The 24,501-nt window shown below is 42.9% G+C and overlaps 1 protein-coding gene and 2 pseudogenes across 35 annotated transcripts in view; 2 read left to right on the top strand and 1 right to left on the bottom strand.

The window, feature by feature from the left end:
* The first annotated feature begins 4,164 nt into the window (after positions 1 to 4,164).
* On the top strand, positions 4,165 to 10,712 carry LOC311023200 (zinc-binding protein A33-like; annotated as a pseudogene). Its single transcript, XR_014599315.1, has 2 exons — positions 4,165 to 5,779; positions 10,687 to 10,712. The product of XR_014599315.1 is annotated as a zinc-binding protein A33-like (transcript).
* Positions 9,116 to 10,897, top strand: LOC311023201 (zinc-binding protein A33-like; annotated as a pseudogene). The gene has a single exon. The product of its transcript is annotated as a zinc-binding protein A33-like (transcript).
* Positions 10,898 to 11,268: 371 nt separating this feature from the next.
* The window catches only part of camk2b1 (calcium/calmodulin-dependent protein kinase (CaM kinase) II beta 1), a 59,167-nt gene continuing 45,934 nt past the window's right edge, over positions 11,269 to 24,501 (bottom strand). For 9 of the 33 annotated variants that reach the window (XM_084024023.1, XM_084024016.1, XM_084024019.1 and 6 more), the window contains 5 exons: positions 22,878 to 22,926; positions 16,884 to 16,959; positions 16,695 to 16,789; positions 15,982 to 16,215; positions 11,275 to 15,632 (listed from right to left, as the gene is read on the bottom strand). In XM_084024023.1, the coding sequence (XP_083880149.1) occupies positions 15,983 to 16,215; positions 16,695 to 16,789; positions 16,884 to 16,959; positions 22,878 to 22,926 (453 nt within the window). In that variant the 3' untranslated portion in view covers positions 11,275 to 15,632; position 15,982. Of the gene's footprint in view, positions 15,633 to 15,981; positions 16,216 to 16,694; positions 16,790 to 16,883; positions 16,960 to 17,575; positions 17,753 to 18,877; positions 19,022 to 19,696; positions 19,784 to 22,877; positions 22,927 to 24,501 lie in introns of all 33 variants that reach the window. The other 24 variants (XM_084024035.1, XM_084024007.1, XM_084024039.1 and 21 more) reach the window with 9 other exon arrangements.

Genomic DNA, 24,501 nt, shown 5'->3' with positions numbered 1-24,501 from the left:
CAGGTCTCTAGCTGCTCTGTTGTAGTATGTACTCTGACATTGCTGCTTGTTTTTCAGATTCTGACTGACCCGTACAACTTTTGGTCTTAGCAGGCTTGCTTTCGTTGGCAGCAGTGTTTTGGTACGGCGACTTAGTAGCCGCTGTGCTGGGCTGCTATCCAGGCCCTGTGATGGTGTGTTGCGGTGGTCCAGAAGAGCAAGATAAGGATCCTGCCCAGCTGCTTTGGCTTTGATGAGAAGTCTTTTTGCTGTCTTAACAGCTGATTCGGCCTTGCCATTGCTCTGTGGGTAACCAGGCGATGAAGTCACATGCTGAAATCCCCACTGTTCACTGAATTTTTTGAAGTCCTGGGACGAATATTGTGGGCCATTGTCCGAGATTACTGTATCCGGAATTCCTTGGCGGGCAAAATGTGCTTTCAGTTTCTTTATCACTGTCGTAGATTTAGTGTCCGCCAAGTAGTCTATTTCCCAGAAGTTTGAGAAATAATCCACACTGATGAGATAGTCTTTACTGTCAAACACAAAAAGATCTGTGCCCACCTTTGCCCACGGCCTGCTCGGAACTTCATGTGATATTAGTGTTTCTTTCTGTTGTTTATTGTCCATTGATCTACAGATATCACACTTGGCAATATACTTTTTTATCTGATCGTTCATGCCTAGCCAGTAGACACACTCTCTAGCTCTGCGTAGGCATCCTTCAACACCCAGATGCGATGAGTGTAATCGGCTGGTGATGTCTGATCTCAGTGTGTCCGGAATGACGGCTCGCTCACCCCGGAAGACGATTCCATCTTGGTGACTTAGTTCTCCTTGCAATGAGAAGTAAGGCCTGATTCCACTTGGTACCTGTGCTTTATCGTTGGGCCATTTCTGTATCATTGTTTTAATGAGAAGCTGCAATGTATTGTCTTTTTCTGTGGCAGACCGTATGTCTTGTAGTCTGTCAGATGAGATCGGTAAGTGTTGTACCATGTTGACAGTCTCTACTTCATCTTCCACAGGTGTACTCTCAGGAAGATAGGCTCTGCTGAGCGTGTCAGCTAGCAACATGTCCCGTCCAGGCACATACACAACGTCCACATCATATTTTTGTATGCGCAGCATCATGCCCTGCAGCCTTTTGGGAGCACTCAGTAGTGGCTTTCGTACTATGGTTTCTAACGGCTTGTGATCACTCTGGACCGTCACTTTGCGACCATATGTGTATTGGTGGAATTTTTCCATGCTGAAAACCATAGCTAAAAACTCTTTTTCTATTTGGGCATAACGACCCTCAGTCTGTGTCAGTGCCCTGCTTGCAAAAGCGACTGGCTTTCCCATCTGCATGAGCGCTGCGCCCAAGCCTGTGTCTGAAGCGTCGCATTGTACTGTCAGCTCCTCATCTGGGTTATAATATTTCAGTACCGGAGCGTTCACTATTCTCTCTTTAAGTTTCAGGAATGCCTCCTCGTGCTCTGTTGTCCATTTCCACTCACTGTCTTTGTGTGTCAGGTCTCTCAGCACTTTGCACTGGTCTGAGAGGTGAGGGCAAAACTTGGTGAGGTAGTTTACCATACCTAGAAGCCTCTGCACTCCTTTTACATCCGTCGGTGCCGGCATCTGCTCCACGGCACGCACTTTTTCAGGATCCACTTTGAGTCCATCTGCTGTCAAGCGGTGTCCGATGTATGTGGTCTCCTTTTGTCTCAGTCTGAATTTTTCTGCGTTTAGTTTTATGTTCTTTTCCCTGCATCTGTCAAGAAACTGTTTTAATTTTTCATTGTGATCCCGTTCTGCTTCCTCTTGTGTCTCCCCTTGTCCCGTGATCAGGATGTCATCCGCAATGATGTACAGACCAGGTACATTGTCCAACGCCTGTGTGAGCTTTCTCTGGAATATCTCAGGGGCCGGACTTATGCCCATCGGCATCCTCAGCCATCTGTAACGTCCGAAAGGAGTAGCGAATGTTGTCAAATAGCTGGATTCCTCCTCCAGCTGTACATGCCAGAATCCACTCTTGACATCACACACTGTGAACACTTTAGCTCTGGACAAGTCAGGTAAAATGTCCTCAATGGTTGGAAGTGGAAAGTGACTGCGCTTTAATGCTTTGTTCAAGGGTTTGGGATCAATACAGACTCTTGGCTTACCGTTCTGTTTCTGTACTACCACCACAGCACTGATCCAGTCCGTGCTGCATTCTACAGGAGTGATTATTCCTCTGTGTTGCAGGTCTTTGAGCTCTTCCTTCAGTGGTTTCATCAGGGCGACTGGGACCCGTCTCTTTGGCAACTGCACCGGCTTCACTGTGCTGTCCATCTCCATTTCGTATTTTCCTTCAAGACAGCCGTCTCCAGTGAACACATCAGCATAACTTGTTTTAATTTGTTCCATTGTCCACTGTTCTGTTTCAGTTTTTCCTGTTGTGACTATACTGTCTATTGTCATGATATTCTCATGGTGCACTTTAATCAGTCTCATTGCCTCACTGGCTCTTCTGCCTAGCAGAGGCACTGCACCGTCCGCATTTACCACTTGGAACTCCAAGCGATATTGTTTGTGATTTCTTGGATTTCTTATTTTAATTTTACATTTTCCCAATGGCCTCAGTTTGCTTTTGTTGTACATAACTAGTACACTGTTAGTGTGTTCTAGCTTAATGTCTGGATTCAGCCGGTTAATGGGGATAATGTTGCAACTAGCACCACAGTCTATTTGGAATCTGACCAGACCTTTGTCTAGTAGCATGCCAGCATAGAGAAGCTGAGTGTCCTCTTTAATTGTGTCCTTCTCTTTTCCATCCTTTACTCTCTCTGAATCCACATCTGTGTTTGTGTCTGTCTCCACTGCATCCACTGTCTCAGTGATACAGGTTATATCTTCATACTCATCACTCACATATTCTGTTGCAATAGTACTCACATTTTTCTTCCACCTTTGTTCCGGTTTTGCTTTACATTTTGCTGCAAAGTGGTTCTCTCTGCCACACTTAGCGCACTTCTTCCCAAACGCCGGACATTTCTGTTTACTTTTTTCATGTGTTTTCCCGCAGAATTTACACTCCACTCTGTTGTTTGCTTTCCTCTGGTACTGCGCTCCTTGCACAGCATGTACCACCTCTACCGTCGGTGCGGAGATGGTTTTCACGTTCTCCTTAGAGAGCTCCGCGGCTCTGCACAGTTGCAAACATGTGTCCAGTGTCAGGTTTCTCTCCCGCAACAGTCTTTCTCTCATAGCCGTATTGCTGCCTCCACACACAATCCTATCGCGTATGAGCGAGTCTCTCAAAGTCTCAAAGTTGCATGTTTTTGCCAACAGTCTCAGTTCCGTGACATAACTGTCTATATTTTCACTGGCGCCCTGGTTCCTCGTGAAGAAACGATAGCGTTCCACAATCTCATTCACGCTGGGGTTGCAGTGATCATCAAACTTTGTGATTATGTCCTCTATTTTCCATGCATCCTTAGCTGTGTCGCCCATTAGAGTATCCAAAAGTTCTCTGCCGCTCTCGCCGACAAGATAGCTGAACAGCTTTACCTTCTGTTTATCATCAGCCTCGACCATTGCCAGATCCACGTAGAGAGCAAACTCGTCCCTCCAATTCTTCCACGTTTTCGAAAGGTTGCTGGAGTCCAGACACAGCGTCTGCGGCGGCTTCAGTCCGTCCATGGCGTCACACGGCAGTCTCACGCTAGCGGCTAAAACTAGCATCAGCTAACTCTCTTACGACCGGAGAAAACATGCACGTACTCGGACCGAGTCCTCTTCCGCTGCCACCATGTTAAAGTCTGTTACTTCTTCACACGAAGCGTACACTTTCTTATTGCTTAACCCTGCTGGGTTATAAACTTTATTAACTTTAGCGTGTAAGGTACATTCAGCTCGGTCCGGTAACTCCGGTGGTGTCACTTCAAAACATGTCCGTGTGTAACACTGAACTGAATACAGGTTCCTAACAACAATTCCTATTGTTACAAAGTGTGTTCCTATTGTCATTAAATCTGTTGATGGTTTTAATCAATAAAACATCAATAAAATAATGTTACGCCACTTCATGTGCAAAGCTGCTGTGAAATCTGACAGTAAATCAAATAGCACCATCTGCTGGTGACACAATCAAATGTCAGTTTATTAACTTTAAAAGATGGAAAGTGAAACTTAAAAGTGACTCGACGTTACTGAAGTGAGACGCCATTCCAGGTTGAAGGATCCCAACAGAAGGATTGTAATCCGTAAAGGGACACAGATTTGGTGAGTCTTGTTGTTAAAGGATAATTCCCACCAGAGGAAATGGCTGAGAGAGATCTTTTTGAAAGTTACCTGAACTGCCACGTGTGTTCAGAGACTTTCACAGATCCTGTGTCTCTGAGCTGCAACCACAGCTTCTGTTCAAGCTGCCTGCAAGGATTCTGGGAACAAGCGGACAACAAAAACTGTCCTGTTTGTAAAGTAATGTCCTCAACCGGTGAACCGGCAGTGAACTTGACCCTGAAGGGACTGGCTGACTCCTTTGCTGGGACACAGAATAATGTTTCACCTGAGACGGTAAAAGAAAAGGAGAAAGAGGAAGTTGTGTGTGATAAACATCCAGAAGTCCCGTATTGGTTCTGTGAGGACGAAGATCGAGCTGTGTGTCCTGTCTGTGAGTTTTCTCTCCACCAGGGTCACAAGGTGGTTCCTATAGAACAAGCAGTCAGTGACCTGAAGGAGCGGCTGAAATCTGACTTGGAGTCTCTGCAGGACAAGAGGGACAAACACAAACAAGTGGAGGAAACATACAGTGAAATGATTGAACACTCCAAGAAGCAGCTGTTGTCCACAGAGAGACAGATCAGAGCAGAGTTCAACAAGCTCCACCAGTTCCTGAGAGAGGAAGAGGAGTCCAGACTGGCAGCTCTGAGGGAGGAAGAGGAGCAGAAGGGCAAGAGGATCAGCAGAGAGATGAAGGTGATTCAGGAGCAGATCTCCTCTCTGTCAGACAGCATCTCTGCTGTTGAAGAAGACCTGCAGAAACACAACGTGCCGTTCCTCAGCAGTTATAAATCCACTCAGACCAGAACCAGAGTCCACAGCTCACGGTCTGATCCACAGCTGGTCTCTGATAGCACTGATAGATGTGGACAAACATCTGGGCAACCTGTCCTTCAGGGTCTGGGAGAAGATGAAGGACGTGGTCCACTTCAGTCCTGTCATTCTGGACCCAAACACTGCATCCTTCAAGCTCTGTCTGTCTGATGATCTGACCAGGGTGAGATATGGAGACACAATCCTGCAGCTTCCTGACAATCCAGAGAGAAACACTTATTATGCCACCATTCTGGGCTCTGAGGGCTTCAGCTCAGGGAAACACAGCTGGGAGGTGGAGGTGGGAGACCATCCTAACTGGTCTGTGGGTTTGGCTAAAGAGTCATGTGACAGAAAGGTAAAGATAACTGTGACACCAAAGTATGGAATCTGGTGTTTAATACATTCCAGTGGAAAATACACTGATGTAGCTAATAAGACTGTCAAAGTGGAGAAGAGTCTCCGGAGGATCAGAGTCCAGCTGGACTATGATGGGGGACAGGTGTCTTTCTACAACCCTGAAGACAGGACTCACATCTGCACTTACAGAGACACTTTCACTGAGAAACTCTTCCCCTGGTTTAATATTGGACCGGCTGGTGATGCTAAAACTGCTGATATCAAAATCTGTCAAAGTGAGGTTTCTGTGATGTTCAGGGAGGAAGGTGAGCTCTCAGGGATTCATTAGGGTTTTATAGTGGTGGTCGTCATTTAATCAGATTTAAAAAGTGTTTTATTTGAAATAAAACAAGATTTCCTGTTCAGAATGGACCAAACGGTGAATGTTGATGTAATAATCTCCATGTTTTCTCTCGACCAAGTGTGACTGTTGATTGTCAGACATATTCTATACATTACTGTAGTTTCATGCATACCAACAAACTCCCTATTTGTGTTTCTTTAACTGTAGAAACTTCTGCATATATTGCTTGATAATATTTCTCTTCCAGGTAAAATCCACATGAGAGCAGCCCAAAAGTGCAACAAAATGTAACAAGTCCATCAAATACACTTGAAGATTGTGTGGATTAGGGCTGCAACTAAAGTTTGTTCCTATTGTCATTTAATCTGTTGATGGTTTTCTTCAAAGTGTCAGAAAATTGCAGAAAAATAAAAACAACAAAACCTTGATTTTGAGCAAATTTGTGAATTTATTTCCTAATAATTTATTGTAATGTTTAATTGTTGTTCATGTTGGCACCAATATGTTTTACTAAGTATAGCTGGCTTTTAACAGCGTCACATATCCCACATAAGAAGGAAGTCTCATTTCCAATAATATATATTAAAACTATATACATTTTATATATATTAAAAAGTGAGGCAGAGCTGCTGTTTGTTTCCTGTCCAGGGCCGGAGTGGGGACACTCTTCAGCAAATATTCTGGTCAGAAACATAGAATGAGTTTTGTCCCGACGTCTATCAACACACATCAAAGCTGTGCTGCAACCTGATGTGTTTGCAAACACAGAAACGGATTCACTTTTCTATTTAAATGATCATTTTATTGATAACATCTTAACAAATTTCCTTGAAGTCATAGAAACACGTGTAGCAAGTAAAAGAACAGAGCAATCATCTGAAGAATCCGAGAACTAGAGGATTAATATTATTATACAGAAGAAACCCAGAGTGACAAAAAGACACAAAGGGAAACTAGAAAGAGCCAACTGCAGACAAATGATTGGATAAAGTTGGAAGCAGAGGGAATGGAAGAAAGAGTGAAAGAGGAAGAGAAGCCAACTCCGTGTTGTCAGTGCAACTTAGTCGCTGGCTGGAGAAAGAAGATGGCAGAGGTTCAGAGTTCATCTCTGTAACACTTCATCGGACAGGAAGGCAGCAGACCTCACACTAACCTCAAGAAAGGACAGCTATAGTGGTTTCTATGTAGGGCTGCACAATTAATCATATACTGTCATGTCAGCATGGATCAGATTAATCAGTGGCATCGGTTCATTTCGTTGAGAAAGGGTGCAAAATATGTCTGGAATCATAATTAATAATTACAATGGAAGCTTTTTTCTTATTTAACAGTGGTTTTAAACTAAAGTCAACTTATTGTGCAACGACATTAGAAGAATCAACTTGCCGTCTATCTGTGTGTGTTGTGTGCTCTTTAGGCTGCATGACTGCGCCCCCTGCTGGAGCTCATTCACTCTGAACTGCCTTGAAACTTGTTCTCTCAGCTCCGTACAAAAGGCAGCCGTTCTGCACTGACAACACAGAGCCCCGTGGAAAAGCATGCGAGATCATCTTCATCACATCATCCTCATCATCACTGTCAACATCCTCATAATGCCAGTCATTAACACCATCATCCTGATCATCTTAAGCACCTTCGTTATATCAAATATATTGGTTTATATGCACTTTAAAAGCTGAGAAAATAGACAGAAAGGTCGAGTCTAACAGCATTCAGTAGAAAATGAGAAACCAAATCAAAAGGAAAACACCAAAAAACGAGTGTCCCGTTGACTGTCATGCAAAGAAAATGCCAGCTACGCTACGCTAGCTAGTTAGTTGCAGTTGTGTAATAGTGTGTACTTCATTTTAAATATGTGAATCCTATTATATTGATTTCCAAGGCTAGTAAACACAGTACGAAGAACAGAAGAACACGTTGTACTGTACATGCTATCTCTTCCGGTTTTGGAGAGAGGTGGGGGTCATGTCCAGTTGATCACATAAGGTAATCAGGTAACCTTCGACCTTTTACTGTAGGAACAAAGTCAACTAGCCATTGACACTGTGCCTGGATGAGACACATGTCAACGCATCAGAGGTTCATTTGAAAAAAAAACCTCATCACCGTAACAGAAAAGGGTGAAGATGAAGCTTTTGGAGGGACGGTTCACTCAAAATACAACCCTGTATTCTACGAGATTTAAAGTGATGGATGTCCCACTTCTGGCAAAGTGGTTATGACCTACGCAGGAGAAAACGATGGAAACCGTGAAACTGCAAAACATAATGTCAAAATCAACTTCAATAAAGTTGCAGAAGAAAAACAGCAGAGAAAGAAACAGTAATACACACGCCATGTTGGTCGTTACAGAAAAACACATGCAGGATGCAAATTGGGTATAATATCCCTTTAAAAACAGTCATGTTTTACATGGAGTAGACTCCCTCTGAACAATAACAAATTTGCGCGAGTGCACGAGCTGTACAGTAGGAAAACAAAAAAAGAGAGAAAAGCACGATAATAATATCCACTAAAATAAATAAATAAATATTAAAAATAAATAGAAACCTGAGGACTACTCACCAAACCGACGGCCCGTTCTCTTTAACATCCTGGTCTGACCAATAGGAGCGAGACAAATGTGAAGGCAGCCAATGGCGGACGAGCAAAGTACAAAGGAGCTGATTGCAAGTCAAACCCTCAATAAAACTGTTTGCAGTGCAATCCATTGATTAATCCCGCCACCCCTGCTAAAACTGCTGATATCAAAATCTGTCAAAGTGAGGTTTCTGTGATGTTCAGGGAGGAAGGTGAGCTCTCAGGGATTCATTAGGGTTTTATAGTGGTGGCCGTCATTTAATCAGATTTAAAAATGTTTTATTTGAAATAAAACAAGATTTCCTGTTCAGAATGGACCAAACGGTGAATGTTGATGTAATAATCTCCATGTTTTCTCTCGACCAAGTGTGACTGTTGATTGTCAGACATATTCTATACATTACTGTAGTTTCATGCATACCAACAAACTCCCTATTTGTGTTTCTTTAACTGTAGAAACTTCTGCATATATTGCTTGATAATATTTCTCTTCCAGGTAAAATCCACATGAGAGCAGCCCAAAAGTGCAACAAAATGTAACAAGTCCATCAAATACACTTGAAGATTGTGTGGATTAGGGCTGCAACTAAAGTCTGTTCCTATTGTCATTTAATCTGTTGATGGTTTTAATAAAACATCAATAAAATAATGTTACGCCACTTCATGTGCAAAGTTGCTGTGAAATCTGACAGTAAATCAAATAGCACCATCTGCTGGTGACACAATCAAATGTCAGTTTATTAACTTTAAAAGATGGAAAGTGAAACTTAAAAGTGACTCGACGTTACTGAAGTGAGACGCCATTCCAGGTTGAAGGATCCTAACAGAAGGATTGTAATCCGTAAAGGGACACAGATTTGGTGAGTCTTGTTGTTAAAGGATAATTCCCACCAGAGGAAATGGCTGAGAGAGATGTTCTTGAAAGTTACCTGAACTGCCACGTGTGTTCAGAGACTTTCACAGATCCTGTGTCTCTGAGCTGCAACCACAGCTTCTGTTCAAGCTGCCTGCAAGGATTCTGGGAACAAGCGGACAACAAAAACTGTCCCGTTTGTAAAGTAATGTCCTCAACCGGTGAACCGGCAGTGAACTTGACCCTGAAGGGACTGGCTGACTCCTTTGCTGGGAGACAGAATAATGTTTCACCTGAGACGGTAAAAGAAAAGGAGAAAGAGGAAGTTGTGTGTGATAAACATCCAGAAGTCCCGTATTGGTTCTGTGAGGACGAAGATCGAGCTGTGTGTCCTGTCTGTGAGTTTTCTCTCCACCAGGGTCACAAGCTGGTTTCTATAGAACAAGCAGTCAGTGACCTGAAGGAGCGGCTGAAATCTGACTTGGAGTCTCTGCAGGACAAGAGGGACAAACACAAACAAGTGGAGGAAACATACAGTGAAATGATTGAACACTCCAAGAAGCAGCTGTTGTCCACAGAGAGACAGATCAGAGCAGAGTTCAACAAGCTCTACCAGTTCCTGAGAGAGGAAGAGGAGTCCAGACTGGCAGCTCTGAGGGAGGAAGAGGAGCAGAAGGGGAAGAGGATCAGCAGAGAGATGAAGGTGATTCAGGAGCAGATCTCCTCTCTGTCAGACAGCATCTCTGCTGTTGAAGAAGACCTGCAGAAACACAACGTGCCGTTCCTCAGCAGTTATAAATCCACTCAGACCAGAACCAGAGTCCAGAGCTCACGGTCTGATCCACAGCTGGTCTCAGGAGCACTGATAGATGTGGCCAAACATCTGGGCAACCTGTCCTGTCATTCTGGACCCAAACACTGCATCCCCTGATCTCTGTCTGTCTGATGATCTGACCAGGGTGAGACATGGAGACACAATCCTCCAGCTTCCTGACAATCCAGAGAGAAACACTAAGTATGCCACCGTTCTGGGCTCTGAGGGCTTCAGCTCAGGGAAACACAGCTGGGAGGTGGAGGTGGGAGACCATCCTTACTGGTTTGTAGGTTTGGCTAAAGAGTCATATGACAGGAAGGGAGAGATAACTGTGACACCAAAGTATGGAATCTGGCGTTTAAGATATTACAGTGGAGAATACACTGATGGAACTAAGACTGTCAGAGTGGAGAAGAGTCTCCGGAGGATCAGAGTCCAGCTGGACTATGATGGGGGACAGGTGTCTTTCTACAACCCTGAAGACATGACTCACATCTGCACTTACAGAGACACTTTCACTGAGAAACTCTTCCCCTGGTTCGGTATTGGATCGGCTGGTGATGCTAAAACTGCTGATATCAAAATCTGTGAAAGTGAGGTTTCTGTGATGTTCAGGGAGGAAGGTGAGCTCTCAGGGATTCATTAGGGTTTTATAGTGGTGGTCGTCATTTAATCAGATTAAAAAAGTGTTTTCTTTTTATTTAGTTTCACGCATGCGAACAATGTCTTTATTTGTGTTTCTTTAACTGTAGAAACTTCTGCATATATTGCTTGATAATATTTCTCTTCCAGGTAAAATCCACATGAGAGCAGCCCAAAAGTGCAACAAAATGTAACAAGTCCATCAAATACACTTGAAGATTGTGTGGATTAGGGCTGCAAATAAAATGTGTTCCTATTGTCATTTAATCTGTTGATGGTTTTCAGAAAATTGCAGAAAAATAAAGACAACAAAACCTTGAATTTGAACAAATTTGTGAGTTTATTTCCTAATAAATTATTGTAATGTTTAATTATTGTTCATGTTAGCAACAATATGTTTTAGTTGGCTTTTAACAGCGTCACACATATCCCACATGTCAGAAGGAAGTCTCATTTCCAATAATATATCTTAAAACTATATACATTTTATATATATTAAAAAGTGAGGCGGAGCTGCTGTTTGTTTCCTGTCCAGGACCGGAGTGGGGACACTTTTCAGCAAATATTCTGGTCAGAAACATAGAATGAGTTTTGTCCCGACGTCTATCAACACACATCAAAGCTGTGCTGCAACCTGATGTGTTTGCAAACACAGAAACGGATTCACTTTTCTATTTAAATGATCATTTTATTGATAACACCTTAACACATTTCCTTGAAGTCATAGAAACACGTGTAGCAAGTAAAAGAACAGAGCAATCATCTGAAGAATCCGAGAACTAGAGGATTAATATTATTATACAGAAGAAACCCAGAGTGACAAAAAGACACAAAGGGAAACTAGAAAGAGCCAACTGCAGACAAATGATTGGATAAAGTTGGAAGCAGAGGGAATGGGAGAAAGAGTGAAAGAGGAAGAGAAGCCAACTCCGTGTTGTCAGTGTAACTTAGTCACTGGCTGGAGAAAGAAGATGGCAGAGGTTCAGAGTTCATCTCTGTAATACTTCATCGGACAGGAAGGCAGCAGAACTCACACTAACCTCAAGAAAGGACAGCTATAGTGGTTTCTATGTAGGGCTGCACAATTAATCATATACTGTCATGTCAGCATGGATCAGATTCAGTGGCATCGGTTCATTTCGTTGAGAAAGGATGTAAAATATGTCTGGAATCATAATTAATAATTACAATGGAAGCTTTTTTCTTATTTAACAGTGGTTTTACACTAAAGTCAACTTATTGTGCAACGACATTAGAAGAATCAACTTGCCGTCTATCTGTGTGTGTTGTGTGCTCTTTACGCTGCGTGACTGCGCCCCCTGCTGGAGCTCATTCACTCTGAACTGCCTTGAAACTTGTTCTCTCAGCTCCGTACAAAAGGCAGCCGTTCTGCACTGACAACACAGAGCCCCGTGGAAAAGCATGCGAGATCATCTTCATCACATCATCCTCATCATCACTGTCAACATCCTCATAATGCCAGTCATTAACACCATCATCCTGATCATCTTAAGCACCTTCGTTATATCAAATATATTGGTTTATATGCACTTTAAAAGCTGAGAAAATAGACAGAAAGGTCGAGTCTAACAGCATTCAGTAGAAAATGAGAAACCAAATCAAAAGGAAAACACCAAAAAACGAGTGTCCCGTTGACTGTCATGCAAAGAAAATGCCAGCTACGCTACACTAGTTAGTTAGTTGCAGTTGTGTAATAGTGTGTACTTCATTTTAAATATGTGAATCCTATTATATTGATTTCCAAGGCTAGTAAACACAGTACGAAGAACAGAAGAACACGTTGTACTGTACATGCTATCTCTTCCGGTTTTGGAGAGAGGTGGGGGTCATGTCCAGTTGATCACATAAGGTAATCAGGTAACCTTCGACCTTTTACTGTAGGAACAAAGCTAACTAGCCATTAACACTGTGCCTGGATGAGACACAGGTATAGTACAACGCATCAGAGGTTCGTTTGAAAAAAAAACCCCTCATCACCGTAACAGAAAAGGGTGAAGATGAAGCTTTTGGAGGGACGGTTCACTCAAAATACAACCCTGTATTCTACGAGATTTAAAGTGATGGATGTCCCACTTCTGGCAAAGTGGTTATGACCTACGCAGGAGAAAACGATGGAAACCGTGAAACTGCAAAACATAATGTCAAAATCAACTTCAATAAAGTTGCAGAAGAAAAACAGCAGAGAAAGAAACAGTAATACACACGCCATGTTGGTCGTTACAGAAAAACACATGCAGGATGCAAATTGGGTATAATATCCCTTTAAAAACAGTCATGTTTTACATGGAGTAGACTCCCTCTGAACAATAACAAATGTGCGCGAGTGCACGAGCTGTACAGTAGGAAAACAAAAAAAGAGAGAAAAGCACGCTAATAATATCCACTAAAATAAATAAATAAATATTAAAAATAAATAGAAACCTGAGGACTACTCACCAAACCGACGGCCCGTTCTCTTTAATATCCTGGTCTGACCAATAGGAGCGAGACAAATGTGAAGGCAGCCAATGGCGGACGAGCAAAGTACAGAGGAGCTGATTGCAAGTCAAACCCTCAATAAAACTGTTTGCAGTGCAATCCATCGATTAATCCCGCCACCCCTGGCACACGCACTTTATGTCAGAAAAAGCCGATAATACATGAAAAACATAAAACAAGATAAAAAATTAAATCATAACAAAAAAAGAGCCAAGTGCTGAAGGCAGGGGACCGACAAGTCCTCCAAAATAAAGCCTTCTCTCCTTCCATCTCTCACACACACCAATATTTCTCAGTGTAGAACACACACACACACACACACACACAGAGACACACACACACACACAGAGACACACACACACACACACACACACACACACACACACACACACACACACACACACACACACACACACACACACACACACACACACACTTCACCCTGTGGCAAAGGACTGCCCTGATATGAGGAACCAGGCTACATAGAAGAGAAGCCTGACCTCACTATCCTCCCACGTGTCGGGGCTTCAAGCATACACACCCCTGATTCTTCATGGCTGATATTGGTGATTATATATATATATATTGCTGATATATAAGTGAATGTGCTTTGTACAAATAAACAGGCAGTGGCAAAAGCTATCCGTACTGCAGCTTTGGAAGTGAGAAAGATCACGCAGGACCTCCGGGATTCCTTCTGACTTTTGTTCGTCATTTAAATTGAAAAAGAAGGTGTTGCGTTCCAGACAGCACCGAGATTTTAGCGAGTTAAAAATATCACAACTTTTAGGAAAAGCGGGTATTCAGCTGTCGCCTAGCAACCGCAGGAGTCACCAACAGTGCATCCCATCCCCAAGCACCTTTTTCTTTGCACAAAATACTAGAAAAGGGAGCATATCACTGTTACTGTGAGCAAGACATAGCTCTGTCGGGAAAAAAAATTGCAATTATAACAACATGCTGATGTTACAGTATGACATATTTCTCTAATTATTACCAAATTCCATAATAACAAGACGCCTCTTTCATTAAATCACAAGTTGGTATTACAAGACATATTTTTCGGGCCTTTTTTATCCATTTTATCTCCATTTAAGTGTTTTGTGTCTTAGTGGGCGACACAATATAATACATAAACAAAATGTCGATGCATTTATGAATTAGTAAAAGTATAGCTGAAATCTGTGTCAAAACATCTCATCAAATCAAATGAAAATCCAATGATGCCTTAAATTAAGCACAGTCTGTATGTGGGCTATGATATTTTGTCTCTGAAACTGATATTTTTCTGATCACAACATGGAACATACAAATTATGTGTCTTTATAACAACACACCAACTGATTTGGGGACAGAGTGAAATGGGGATGTCTTATTATAACGCAAAAGTTTCTTGTTGAAACAAAACGCGTCTGTACGCCGCCTCCAACATCGAGTAACCTCTTATTGTTCTCACTGTGACGAGAAAGTGATTTTTTTAATGTTATTTTCCATTCTACCATTACAGCCTTATCCATGAAGATGGAAACGTGAAATCACAATAAAACTCCCATTGCATGCGGTTTGTGTTGAATGTGTTTGAATTATGTTTGAAATGTTTGCGTTTTGAGGCAGGAAGACACCGAGCTCAGCGAACGCCTTCCCCGGCCGTTCTCATTACAGCGAGGGGAAAAGTAACGTGTTCAGACACACAAACGAGGACTCGCTCTCTACAGTCAGACATGACACCATCAGACACTTCCAAAAAAAAAGTTAGAAAGAAAACCCCAAAAGAGAAAAACAACAATGTTGACCATGAGTTTGGGTGCAGTATTGTAGCTCACATACAAGAAGCAACTTACAAAAACTGCTAATATAATTTTCCACTTAATAGCCACAATTTAAAAAAGCAACAAATAAACAACCATTAATATGGGAAAAAAACATGCTTCCTTAAAAAGATAAAGAGAAAAACTAAATAACATTTCTTCAACTCTAGAAACCACTGGCATCAAGAATGTAGAATTATACAAATTACATATACAATTGCTATAATAATTCATTAATAATAATATAGTACTGATAATAATAGATTTTGCTTAAAACTTTACATACTGTATTTCAAGTGCAGTGTTTAAGTCACACAAGTGTGGATTCATAGGAGGGCGAGAGGGGTGGCGTCACAAAATTTGTGGGTGTGGGAAGAAGAGACGGAAGGAAGAGAGTGCTGAAAACACGGCAATCACCCAGAGTGCCGGAGGGAAGAAGAGGAAGGACTTTGAGCTGTTTGTTTGATAGTTGTCAGAAGATGTTGTAGGGCAGGTGACAGACAGGAGTAGTAAGAGAAGAGATGCATGCTGGGGGTTGAGGCCAGGCGTCCAGTGAGTGAAGGTTTGTTGTTGAAGGGCCTGTCCCCAAACCGACACCGGACATGTTCTTTCATACCTTCCTCCTCCTCCTCCTCTCTCTCTTCAGCAGAGCTCTCCTGACAGACAAAGTTAGAGCATTCAACCCTGAGAAGTAAAAAACAAAACAGCGTCAACTCGCATGTCAGAACTTTGACAGAGGTAAAAATCACAAATGTTTTATTTGCAATTAACATTTTATCGAACACTGCCGCTTCCATTCAGCTTTTCTAATGCGATACTTCAAAATGTGCATACGAATCTTTAAATTGGGTTAAACTCCTACAGTGGATGATTGGATTGACATCATTCATGCTGTTTTCAGGATATAACAGCAGATACAACAATATAACAGCCTCAGCTCCTTTCTGAAGAAGCAGTTTGAAAATAGCAAAAGAGTTCAAACGCCTTCTGCTGTCAGGTGTTCTCCCAGATGCCCCAGTGCTGTCGCCCATACCTCACTGAAGAGGCGCCGCCGGTGCGCCTGAGCAGTGGAAGTGGATGTTCTGCCACTTGCTGTCTCTGCGATGCCAGACGCGAGTTTCCTCCGACTGGCTGGACCGCGGCCGACCCTGGTTGTCAACAAACTGAGTGAGGCGGATGTAAGCGATGCAGGCCGCGTCCTCGCCGATCAGGTGGACGTGGGGGTTCAGGATGGTGGTGTGGATGGGCTTGCTGTTCTTAGCCAAAACTGAAAAGAACAATGTCAAAATGAATGAGCCGGAAAATACAAACTAGGCAACGTGTGGTGCATGTGTGACATTCATCATCTCAACCTCGGCGAGGGTGGAACATATTTAGCCATAGATGGCGAATCTTGTTTCTTCAGGAAGGAGCTTTTGATTTCTCTACTTTAATTTTTCATTTGATGCTTCCTGTAAAATTAGTCCTAATGTGTCCCAATATCTATTCCTGACACTTGAAACCAGCTTTAGGACAAATGTTGAGATGTACAGCAGCAAAATAGAGAAGACTAACCACATTTCTCTTTATGAGCTCTATTTTGTGATTCAGACAACTCAGACGTGTTTACACTAAAACCAGAGAAGAAACGATATGAAAAAAACCCAGGGAATAAAACAAGATTTAAAAGATGTTTTTCTACAAGCAAGACTGCAAGACTGCGATTTAAAGAATGATAACAAATGACAATGAATCTAGAAATCTTACGGTTCTCAAAGTAGAATCTGTGGAAATCCATCCCCTCTACCAGGTTGCCCAGCGCCTCGGGCTCGAACGAAGTCAGCCCAGGGTCGCAGATCTTACTGGAGAGGAAAGTGCAGGACATGTTAATGAAGACACGTGTTTCTTTTTTTACTTAAAACTCTATGCATTGGGCACACACGAAAGTGCACTCACGCGTATGCCTCGAAGTCGCCATTGTTGATTGCCTCTATCAGCTGCTCGGTGATCTTGATAATTTCTTGTTTGCGTGCTGCAGAGGACAGTAGGCACAGAAGTTAATCAGAAGTAATCGCAACAGTTGGACTGACGGAGAACAGTTTTAAATGCTTTTAAATTTTCACACAACACAGATGCTCAGACAAAAGGCAGTTAGAACCCCATCACACATTCATACTCACTGAAGACTCTGTTATTTGTGAAAAACCAAACTTCTCTAAACTCGTTTATATAATATGATGAGCTGGGAAAATATGCATGGATGCTGTTAATTCACTCTTAGATCAAACATCTACACACTTTCAACAGAGAGCCCCGCTCATCATGTGATCCTGAACGACGAGCATGCACGAGGCATCTTCTTACATCACCGCAAATAAAGCCAACTGTGTATTTTACACACATCACAACTCGTCAACCAAACGATGCAGAAATCCGAGCGCAGTCAGCGGTGCTCACCAGAACACATACAGAACTTAGCTGACTGTAACACAATGCACTCTGCTCTGTGTACCTCCCAAAAGCAGACCACACACACACTGTTACATGGGCTTGCTCACACACAGGCCTGCACTGAAACGTCATTTCATTAGGCACCCCGTGATTGGCTGGTATGCGTAGGGTTGAGGTGGGTCACGCTCTGTACTCACTCTGGGAGGAGGACAGGGAAGGGCTGGAGGGAGAGTGAGGGGGAGGTGGGGAGGTGGTGTGTGCAGGTGGAGGGGTGGGCCTGGCACTAGGTACCGGCACCGGTGCAGCGTCACCCTCGGGTGCAGGGGCCACCGGCACCCTGCGGACGCTGCTTACCAGGTCTGTGAGCCGAGACACTTGAGTGCCGTCCAGGCAGGATGGATGGATGGATGGATGGATGGATGGATGGATGGATGGATGGATGGATGGTGGTGATGGAGGAATGCAAAAGAACAGATTAGAGAATAAAGGAATGAAGAAATCCCTTTGGAAATAACCTTTCACAATAAAAGCCCTTCGGCATGCACACTGTTTAAAAGAGGGAACTCAAATTCACTCGGAGCATTTTGCTAAAAAGAAATAGTTTACCTCGCAAATCTATTCAAACCTCCTGTCGGTCTGTTTACACTACAAGCGACACAACAACCGGCTATAAGTCAATCACTTTCAATGGAAGCCGGTGCTACAAACTGACATGTGATGTCAACACGGTGCCACGTCATGGGAGCACCAAAGAAAGAAACAGAACAGAATCTAAATGATGCATAGCTATGCTCTTACAAAAGTAATAATAGAATTGTAAAACTATTACATTTGGCTATTTTATCTGGTCTATAGGTCTAAGTGATAAATCTGTTGTAAATGTATAAAAGGGGAAATAAATATGAAAAAGGCTTGGTAATTTCCTTAATAATTTTAGCGTTGTAGGTTTTAACAAATGTTACTCAAACAGGAGTAAATAGTGCATTTGTCTGGGACTATTTTCAGCGGTGGTATAATACATATTTGGTCGTCCATTGAGTATTTACAGCAGCAGTGGACGGTGTATGAAATAAACTTCAGTACCCATGTTTATAGTAATGAAGTGTTTCTAATACTTTTTGAACAGGTTTTGGCTTTGTTTCACAGCCATGTAGTTTGATTTTGCAGTTGATTTAACATACAGCATTGCTTTAGTATCATTCCGTCCTTAACTTAATACGCTTCGTCCAAAAGAAAACTCTTAAAGACATTTCTAAAGTTGCAGAAATTACAAAACCTGAAGCCATCATTAGAAAGAAGATGCTGATCTATGTCAAGCTTAGAAATACACTATCTTACTCCTTTTTCTTCCTCTCCCATAATGACAAATGAAGGAATCAATCCAATGCAATCATCTTCTTGGCAAGGCAACAGAGGAAAGGGAGATACCAATTGATGTGTTTTCCCTCCTCCAGAGGCCGTCTACAGCCCACTCCCTGTTCCTGCTCTTTTCTACTTACTCTGCATGGGGACAACAGGGGTGTGAGGAGGGGAGGGGGCGGAGAGGGCAGCGGGAGGTGGAGTGCTGGGTCTCCCTTCCCCGTCGGATGTGGGCCCTGAGCCCCTACGCACTGAGCCCAGCAGGTCAGCAAACTTTGCGGCAGCTGAGTTTAGGAGGGAGGAAGGGAGGAACATGGGAGACAGTGCACTTTAATGGAAGGTTGACCGAAGCATTTTGGTCATTCGGATTGAACAAGCGTTAACTGGGAGAGCGCTAAGACAGACAAACAGGCCACTCAGCAGAACTGTGAAACGTTGGTACCGGATGCATCATTAGATCTCTCCGAGACAAAGTGTGACGGTGAAGGGAACACAAAACACACAATGCAAAAATCACGTAGAAATGTATGGAGCTGTACTGTGCTGCTATTCCACATACGTCCATGAGAAGGAGCCAACGAGTTATTCTGAACACACGTGGCGTGGGCGGAACAGTGGGAGGATGGGAGTAGAAATAATAAGCATCTCAGGGTTTTTCAGAACGGCTTGTGCTTTTTCTGTTTTTTTTTTTCTCTACTATTGTTATTGGGCGTTTTAGAGTGTGATAGTGACTCGTTAGAATGCTGCTGACTAAGAAGACTCTAATGGAGGGATGAATCACAGTATAAGTCGGGGTACGAGAGGGATTTAGTGGTGCTAAACGGCAGCAGATGTATGCTTTTAATACATGCAGCATCGCTGAATGGAATACACACAGGGAAGGATTAAGTCAAGGAGAATAGCAAGCAGAGCATCATGAATGTGCGAGTGTGTGTTACAGGCTGCATTTGGTGACTTACAGTGCACAGCAGCTGAGCCCTGAGAGCTATCTGGCTGGGAGCTTGTGCTGGACTGCGCCTTAAGCGAGGTGTTGTCTAAGCTCTTTCCTGAGAATGCACGCACACACAGAATGAGACCAACAAACACACACACACATACAAAAGGAGATGTCAACCAGCCACACATACTGTGCACACAAAAAAACACACACAACAGAAATGTCACAGTGAGGAATGATGGGAAGAGGCGAAGAGAGCGTTAGATGACATGGTGGGGGAAGATAAATACAAAATGATAAACCCAGTCAAACTTTTCCTGCTCTGAGAAATGACAGCTAATTTGACTGACAGTCCTCTGCCACCAGATCTCATTAGTAAAGAGAGAGAGAGAGAAGCATTTTCCTCGTTATCCCAGTTAATGGCTCCATTTCAGCAGGATTTACAAGTAGCTGCTGTGAGGTTTTACTGAGATTTAACGCAAGTATTTCCAGTGAGCAGAAGATGGATGACGATGACAATGGTGTTGGCCATGATAATGAGAGAGTCGGATGTTACTCTAAACAGCTTGTCTGTTTAATCAGCTGGCACAGAAGGAAACGCAATAAATGAACACTCATTGACGGAGGGAAAGAAAGTGTCTCTGCTGGCACACGACCGGCAGGAGAGGAAAGACGTTAAAGAGTGTTTTGTTCAGAGCAATCCACCACGTTTGCATCAATAAGTGTATATTTTTTTTCTGCGCTCTGAAAATTAAAATAACCAACAGGAAATCTAAAGATTAAAAAAAGATGTCAGAGTGCAGCGCTGCTTGACTGACGGGTGATCCGTCGGAAGTCCAGGGCAGAAACATCCCATCAATTAGCACTTAATGCCACACATGTCACAAAAAGAACAACTTGAGCATTAGCAATTTAACAGAAAGTAATCCCACAAATGTGAATAATAATCACCTACACAATGAAACTGTAGATTAACGACAAGCAGCCCTCAGACAAGTCTCCCTGGTATATTTTCTACTATAAAAGCATTGACAGTAACAACAGTTGTGTGGTCAGATGCTCTAAGAGCCAGCACAGGTGTTGGGTTACAAACCAGCTGTCGGGCACTCACTGACCTGACAAGATCCTACAAAAGGCCAACATGAGACAAACTATTCCACTAACCAAACACGACTCCCCTTCCTCCCGCACTCACCTGGCTCTTGTAGTTTTCTCTGGCGCTAACCGTGCTGTCCGCGGGTTCGTATCTTAAGAGTCTTAAAACCGCTGTGTGAGACTACTACTATCCGAGGGTGGCGCTAGCAGAGCGGTGTGACTTTAACGCCTCTCTGGGCACTCCGTCTCCGCTTCCTGCCACAGGGGCTAAATTTAGACACCTCCCCCTTTAGCCCCGACCTCCCCTCCCAAGGTGCCCTTGCCCTCTCCTGCCAGAGGGGTGGGGTGCTAGGGCTCCAATCTGGGACCCTGGAAGGGAAGGACATGGGTAGGGGGAACATACATTTCACTGTGTGTGCAGGCTGAGTACAGTAGAGCCTGCGGGTGTACAGGACATTCAGGTGCCGCAAAGCTCCTTTGGGTCACTCTACTTCCACGGGGGGTAGTTTTAATCATTCATTTTTAATGAGCAACACGGTGAACTTCAATGAATCTGATATTGCATGACATCTCAATTCAGAAGGCATTTTAGCTGACATAGAATTACATATTTTCGAGATATGGAAAAGTGGTCCGCTACTCTAATGAATGCCTTTGACATCAATCTCGGACTGGGCAGTAATTCAATTTATTGTCTTTTAATGGAATATCATATCGTGATTAACTCATGTATTGAGATATCATAGTACACAACTATGTTTTCTAAACTGATAACAACAATTATACAAAGTCAAATTTATCAGAAAATCTGATACTGAGCGAAAAAAAGAAACCATTTTCAAATGGAAAATTGCAAACACCAGGGGAGCGATACATCAATGGCAAGCTAAAATGTTCCTTTCGGGCTCTTTAATAGATCCTAAGAGACTTGTGCTAAAGGCAGTTAACAGTGTGGCACTGATCAAGACTTTTAAACAAACCCAGCTGAACATGCTGTTTGCATGGAATATTATAAAAGTTATTGTAACATATTAACTGATGAAAAACAGGTCCAGTATCTACTTTGAGACAGGAAACGTTCTCTCTATTCCCGTCTCTTTTCTGGACGATGGAACGTCTCTGTCATCGGCTCAGCCGTCGCCATGTTGAGGTAACCCTGAATTTGGAATTTTCTTCTACCTGAATACTGCTCTTTCCAACACGGTTCATTTCTACTACAGTATTACATTATGGCTCAGCCATGGTTACTAGAGAATATGTGACAAAGCAGAAAAGCCTCCAAATAGAGGAGGAGGAAGAGGAGGAGCTGGATTGACACATTCTGTTCTGTATGCCCAGCACCAAAATTATACACCCGATTTAGATGCATTGATGTGGAGATCAGGGGTGTTTGAGTGTGTTGGCATAGAGGCACACACACACACACACACCCCCACCCACACCCACACACACACACACACACACACACACACACACACACACACACACACACACACACTTTTCTTCAGCTTTTTTAAAAACCTGCAGAAAGAAGCAATACAGCCAGGCTCCATGAGGGGTCAGTAAGAGGTCAGCTATAAGCCGGTTGGTTGACTGCCTGATGATGGACTTAAAAGTCACATTTTCACAATCCATACCACACATTGATGTGTACATATTACTCTTATGTTTCAAACTAATACTTTTAAAATATCTCTTTTTTGTGTCCACACAGTAAAAAGAAAGTTATGAAGCCATTTTTTCTGTGAGCTTTTAAAAATGGTCAGGATTCACGATGACACCAATGTTCACCTTCTCAGAAACCAAAACATATCTCATAGAAAATAAATCCTCTAACAAGCCAGTACGAAGACAAAGCCAGTCGCAGGAGTTTGGCATTAAAATGCATTCCCCGCCTCAGGCTCATGATATTGCCTTTAACAAACAAGAAGCTCATGCCGAGCAGAGCAGCAGTCCTAAGAGTGTAAGAGAACTTGTCTGCCTCGTGTGATATTTATAACATTTGTTCACTAGAAATGTCAAGTGGTAATCCAAAATTTGTCACGATCTCAGAAGTACTCCTTTTTAAATGTGTCATGTTATTACCTCCTGTGTCTCTGCAGTCTTACCTTTCACATCTTCATCCTCCACAGTGGTGTTGCTGCTGTCTGACGATTCCTGGAGATCAGACATAGACGGTCAGTTTGTGTACAAGCATGAGCACCCGAGTGGTAAAGAGCTTCACACAGTTGGGCCAGCAGGGGGCATATCTTTATGTTTTCTTGTCAAGTCTTCACAAAACCAAAACTGATGACTGAGCACCAAGCACATCAAGACAAATTAATGCAGATACACAGGTGACAAACGGGGATAAAAATCACACTTTTCACACTTTTGTTAATGAGTCAAATCAGCAAACCCATCAGCCTAGCAGCTAAGTAGGCCCCTGTGCCAACACTCACTCCAGATTTGACTTTTTTCTTCTTCTTCTTTTTTTTACCTTGGCCTTCCCCTTCTTCTACTGCAAGTAGAGCTCCCTATGCTTCATTCTCAGTGTATTTGTGTGTGCATCTCACCATGTGGACAAGTGACGTATTTTCTCCACAGGGTGCTCCTCTTACTGAAACTGACAGAAACTCAATGGGATGTGCTCCATCCATCTAATTCGACAATAGAAGTATAGGCAGCGTTGATTGTCACAGGGCAATTAGTCATGCAATCTATTCATCTACCTTTTCTGTCTGCCTAGCTGTCTTTCTCTTCTCAGGCCTTCGCCAGAGGAGCAGTTAGCTTCTCATTTTCAATTAGCATATTAAACGGGCCTAAATTCCCCTGCAATGTGGACGAGAGTTGAGAGACGTGGTGACCTCATTAAAAGCACACGCATGCACCAACAGCATCACGAGCACAAAGCACAAAAGTGGTTTTAAAGCCTTCTCAAGAGCAGCTGGGGACTTGAGGAGAAGAAGAGAAAAAATGTGTGTGTATGTGTGAGGGACAGAGCTGTGGCATCATCCTCAAATATTAGAAACATCATTATAAGTGTGATCACACCTACAGTTTGTTTTCTTTGGTGACACGAATCATCTTATTCAGTTTGTTTCATGCAGCCTGTTATGTACAGGCAAGCTCGGGCTTGTTAAATGTTACCTACGGAAATAAGTTAGTATTTCCTTCACTGATGTTAATGCTCGATTCATTTCTAAGCCCAAATATAGGCTTGCCCTGTGCTTATTTTGCAATGCCAGCATTTTCCAAGCATCACAGACCACTAGCTTTACGGATAAAACCTCACGTTGGGTTTTTAGCTGTACAAAGTTGGCATCATGGGCCCGCAAAGTTCAATATCCATAATTTTCACATGCCCAGATGGATTAAACAAAGAGAGCAAGTGTTTTAGATATCAAGTAAGCTGCTTTACCAGCCTGGTGTGAAAGCCTGGTCCTCCTAATTCCTTTCAGCGTCTGCTGTGTAGAATCTCTTTGGACTCTCTGAGACGAGCTGTTGTACACAATTCCCTCCGAGGACTGACCCAACATCTAACGCAAAGGTCACTCTGTTGTGACTGCACACTGCTTTGTTTGAACAAAGATGCAGAATAAAAGGCAGGACCAGATAGAAGCATGTAGTGGGATGATACTGGGTGTTCTCAGAACTACGACACCGGTTTAATCGCCGCCCCAGTCACCACTTGTTCCCCTCATATTATAATGTCATTAACCGAGTGTAATCTCAAGCAACACGCACACAAAC

This window comes from Eutrigla gurnardus (assembly GCF_963514095.1).
Source record: "Eutrigla gurnardus genome assembly, chromosome: 13".
Classification (NCBI taxonomy): domain Eukaryota; kingdom Metazoa; phylum Chordata; class Actinopteri; order Perciformes; family Triglidae; genus Eutrigla; species Eutrigla gurnardus.
The sequence above is the reverse complement of the archived record's forward strand: the minus strand, read 5'-3'. Positions and strand labels throughout refer to the sequence as shown.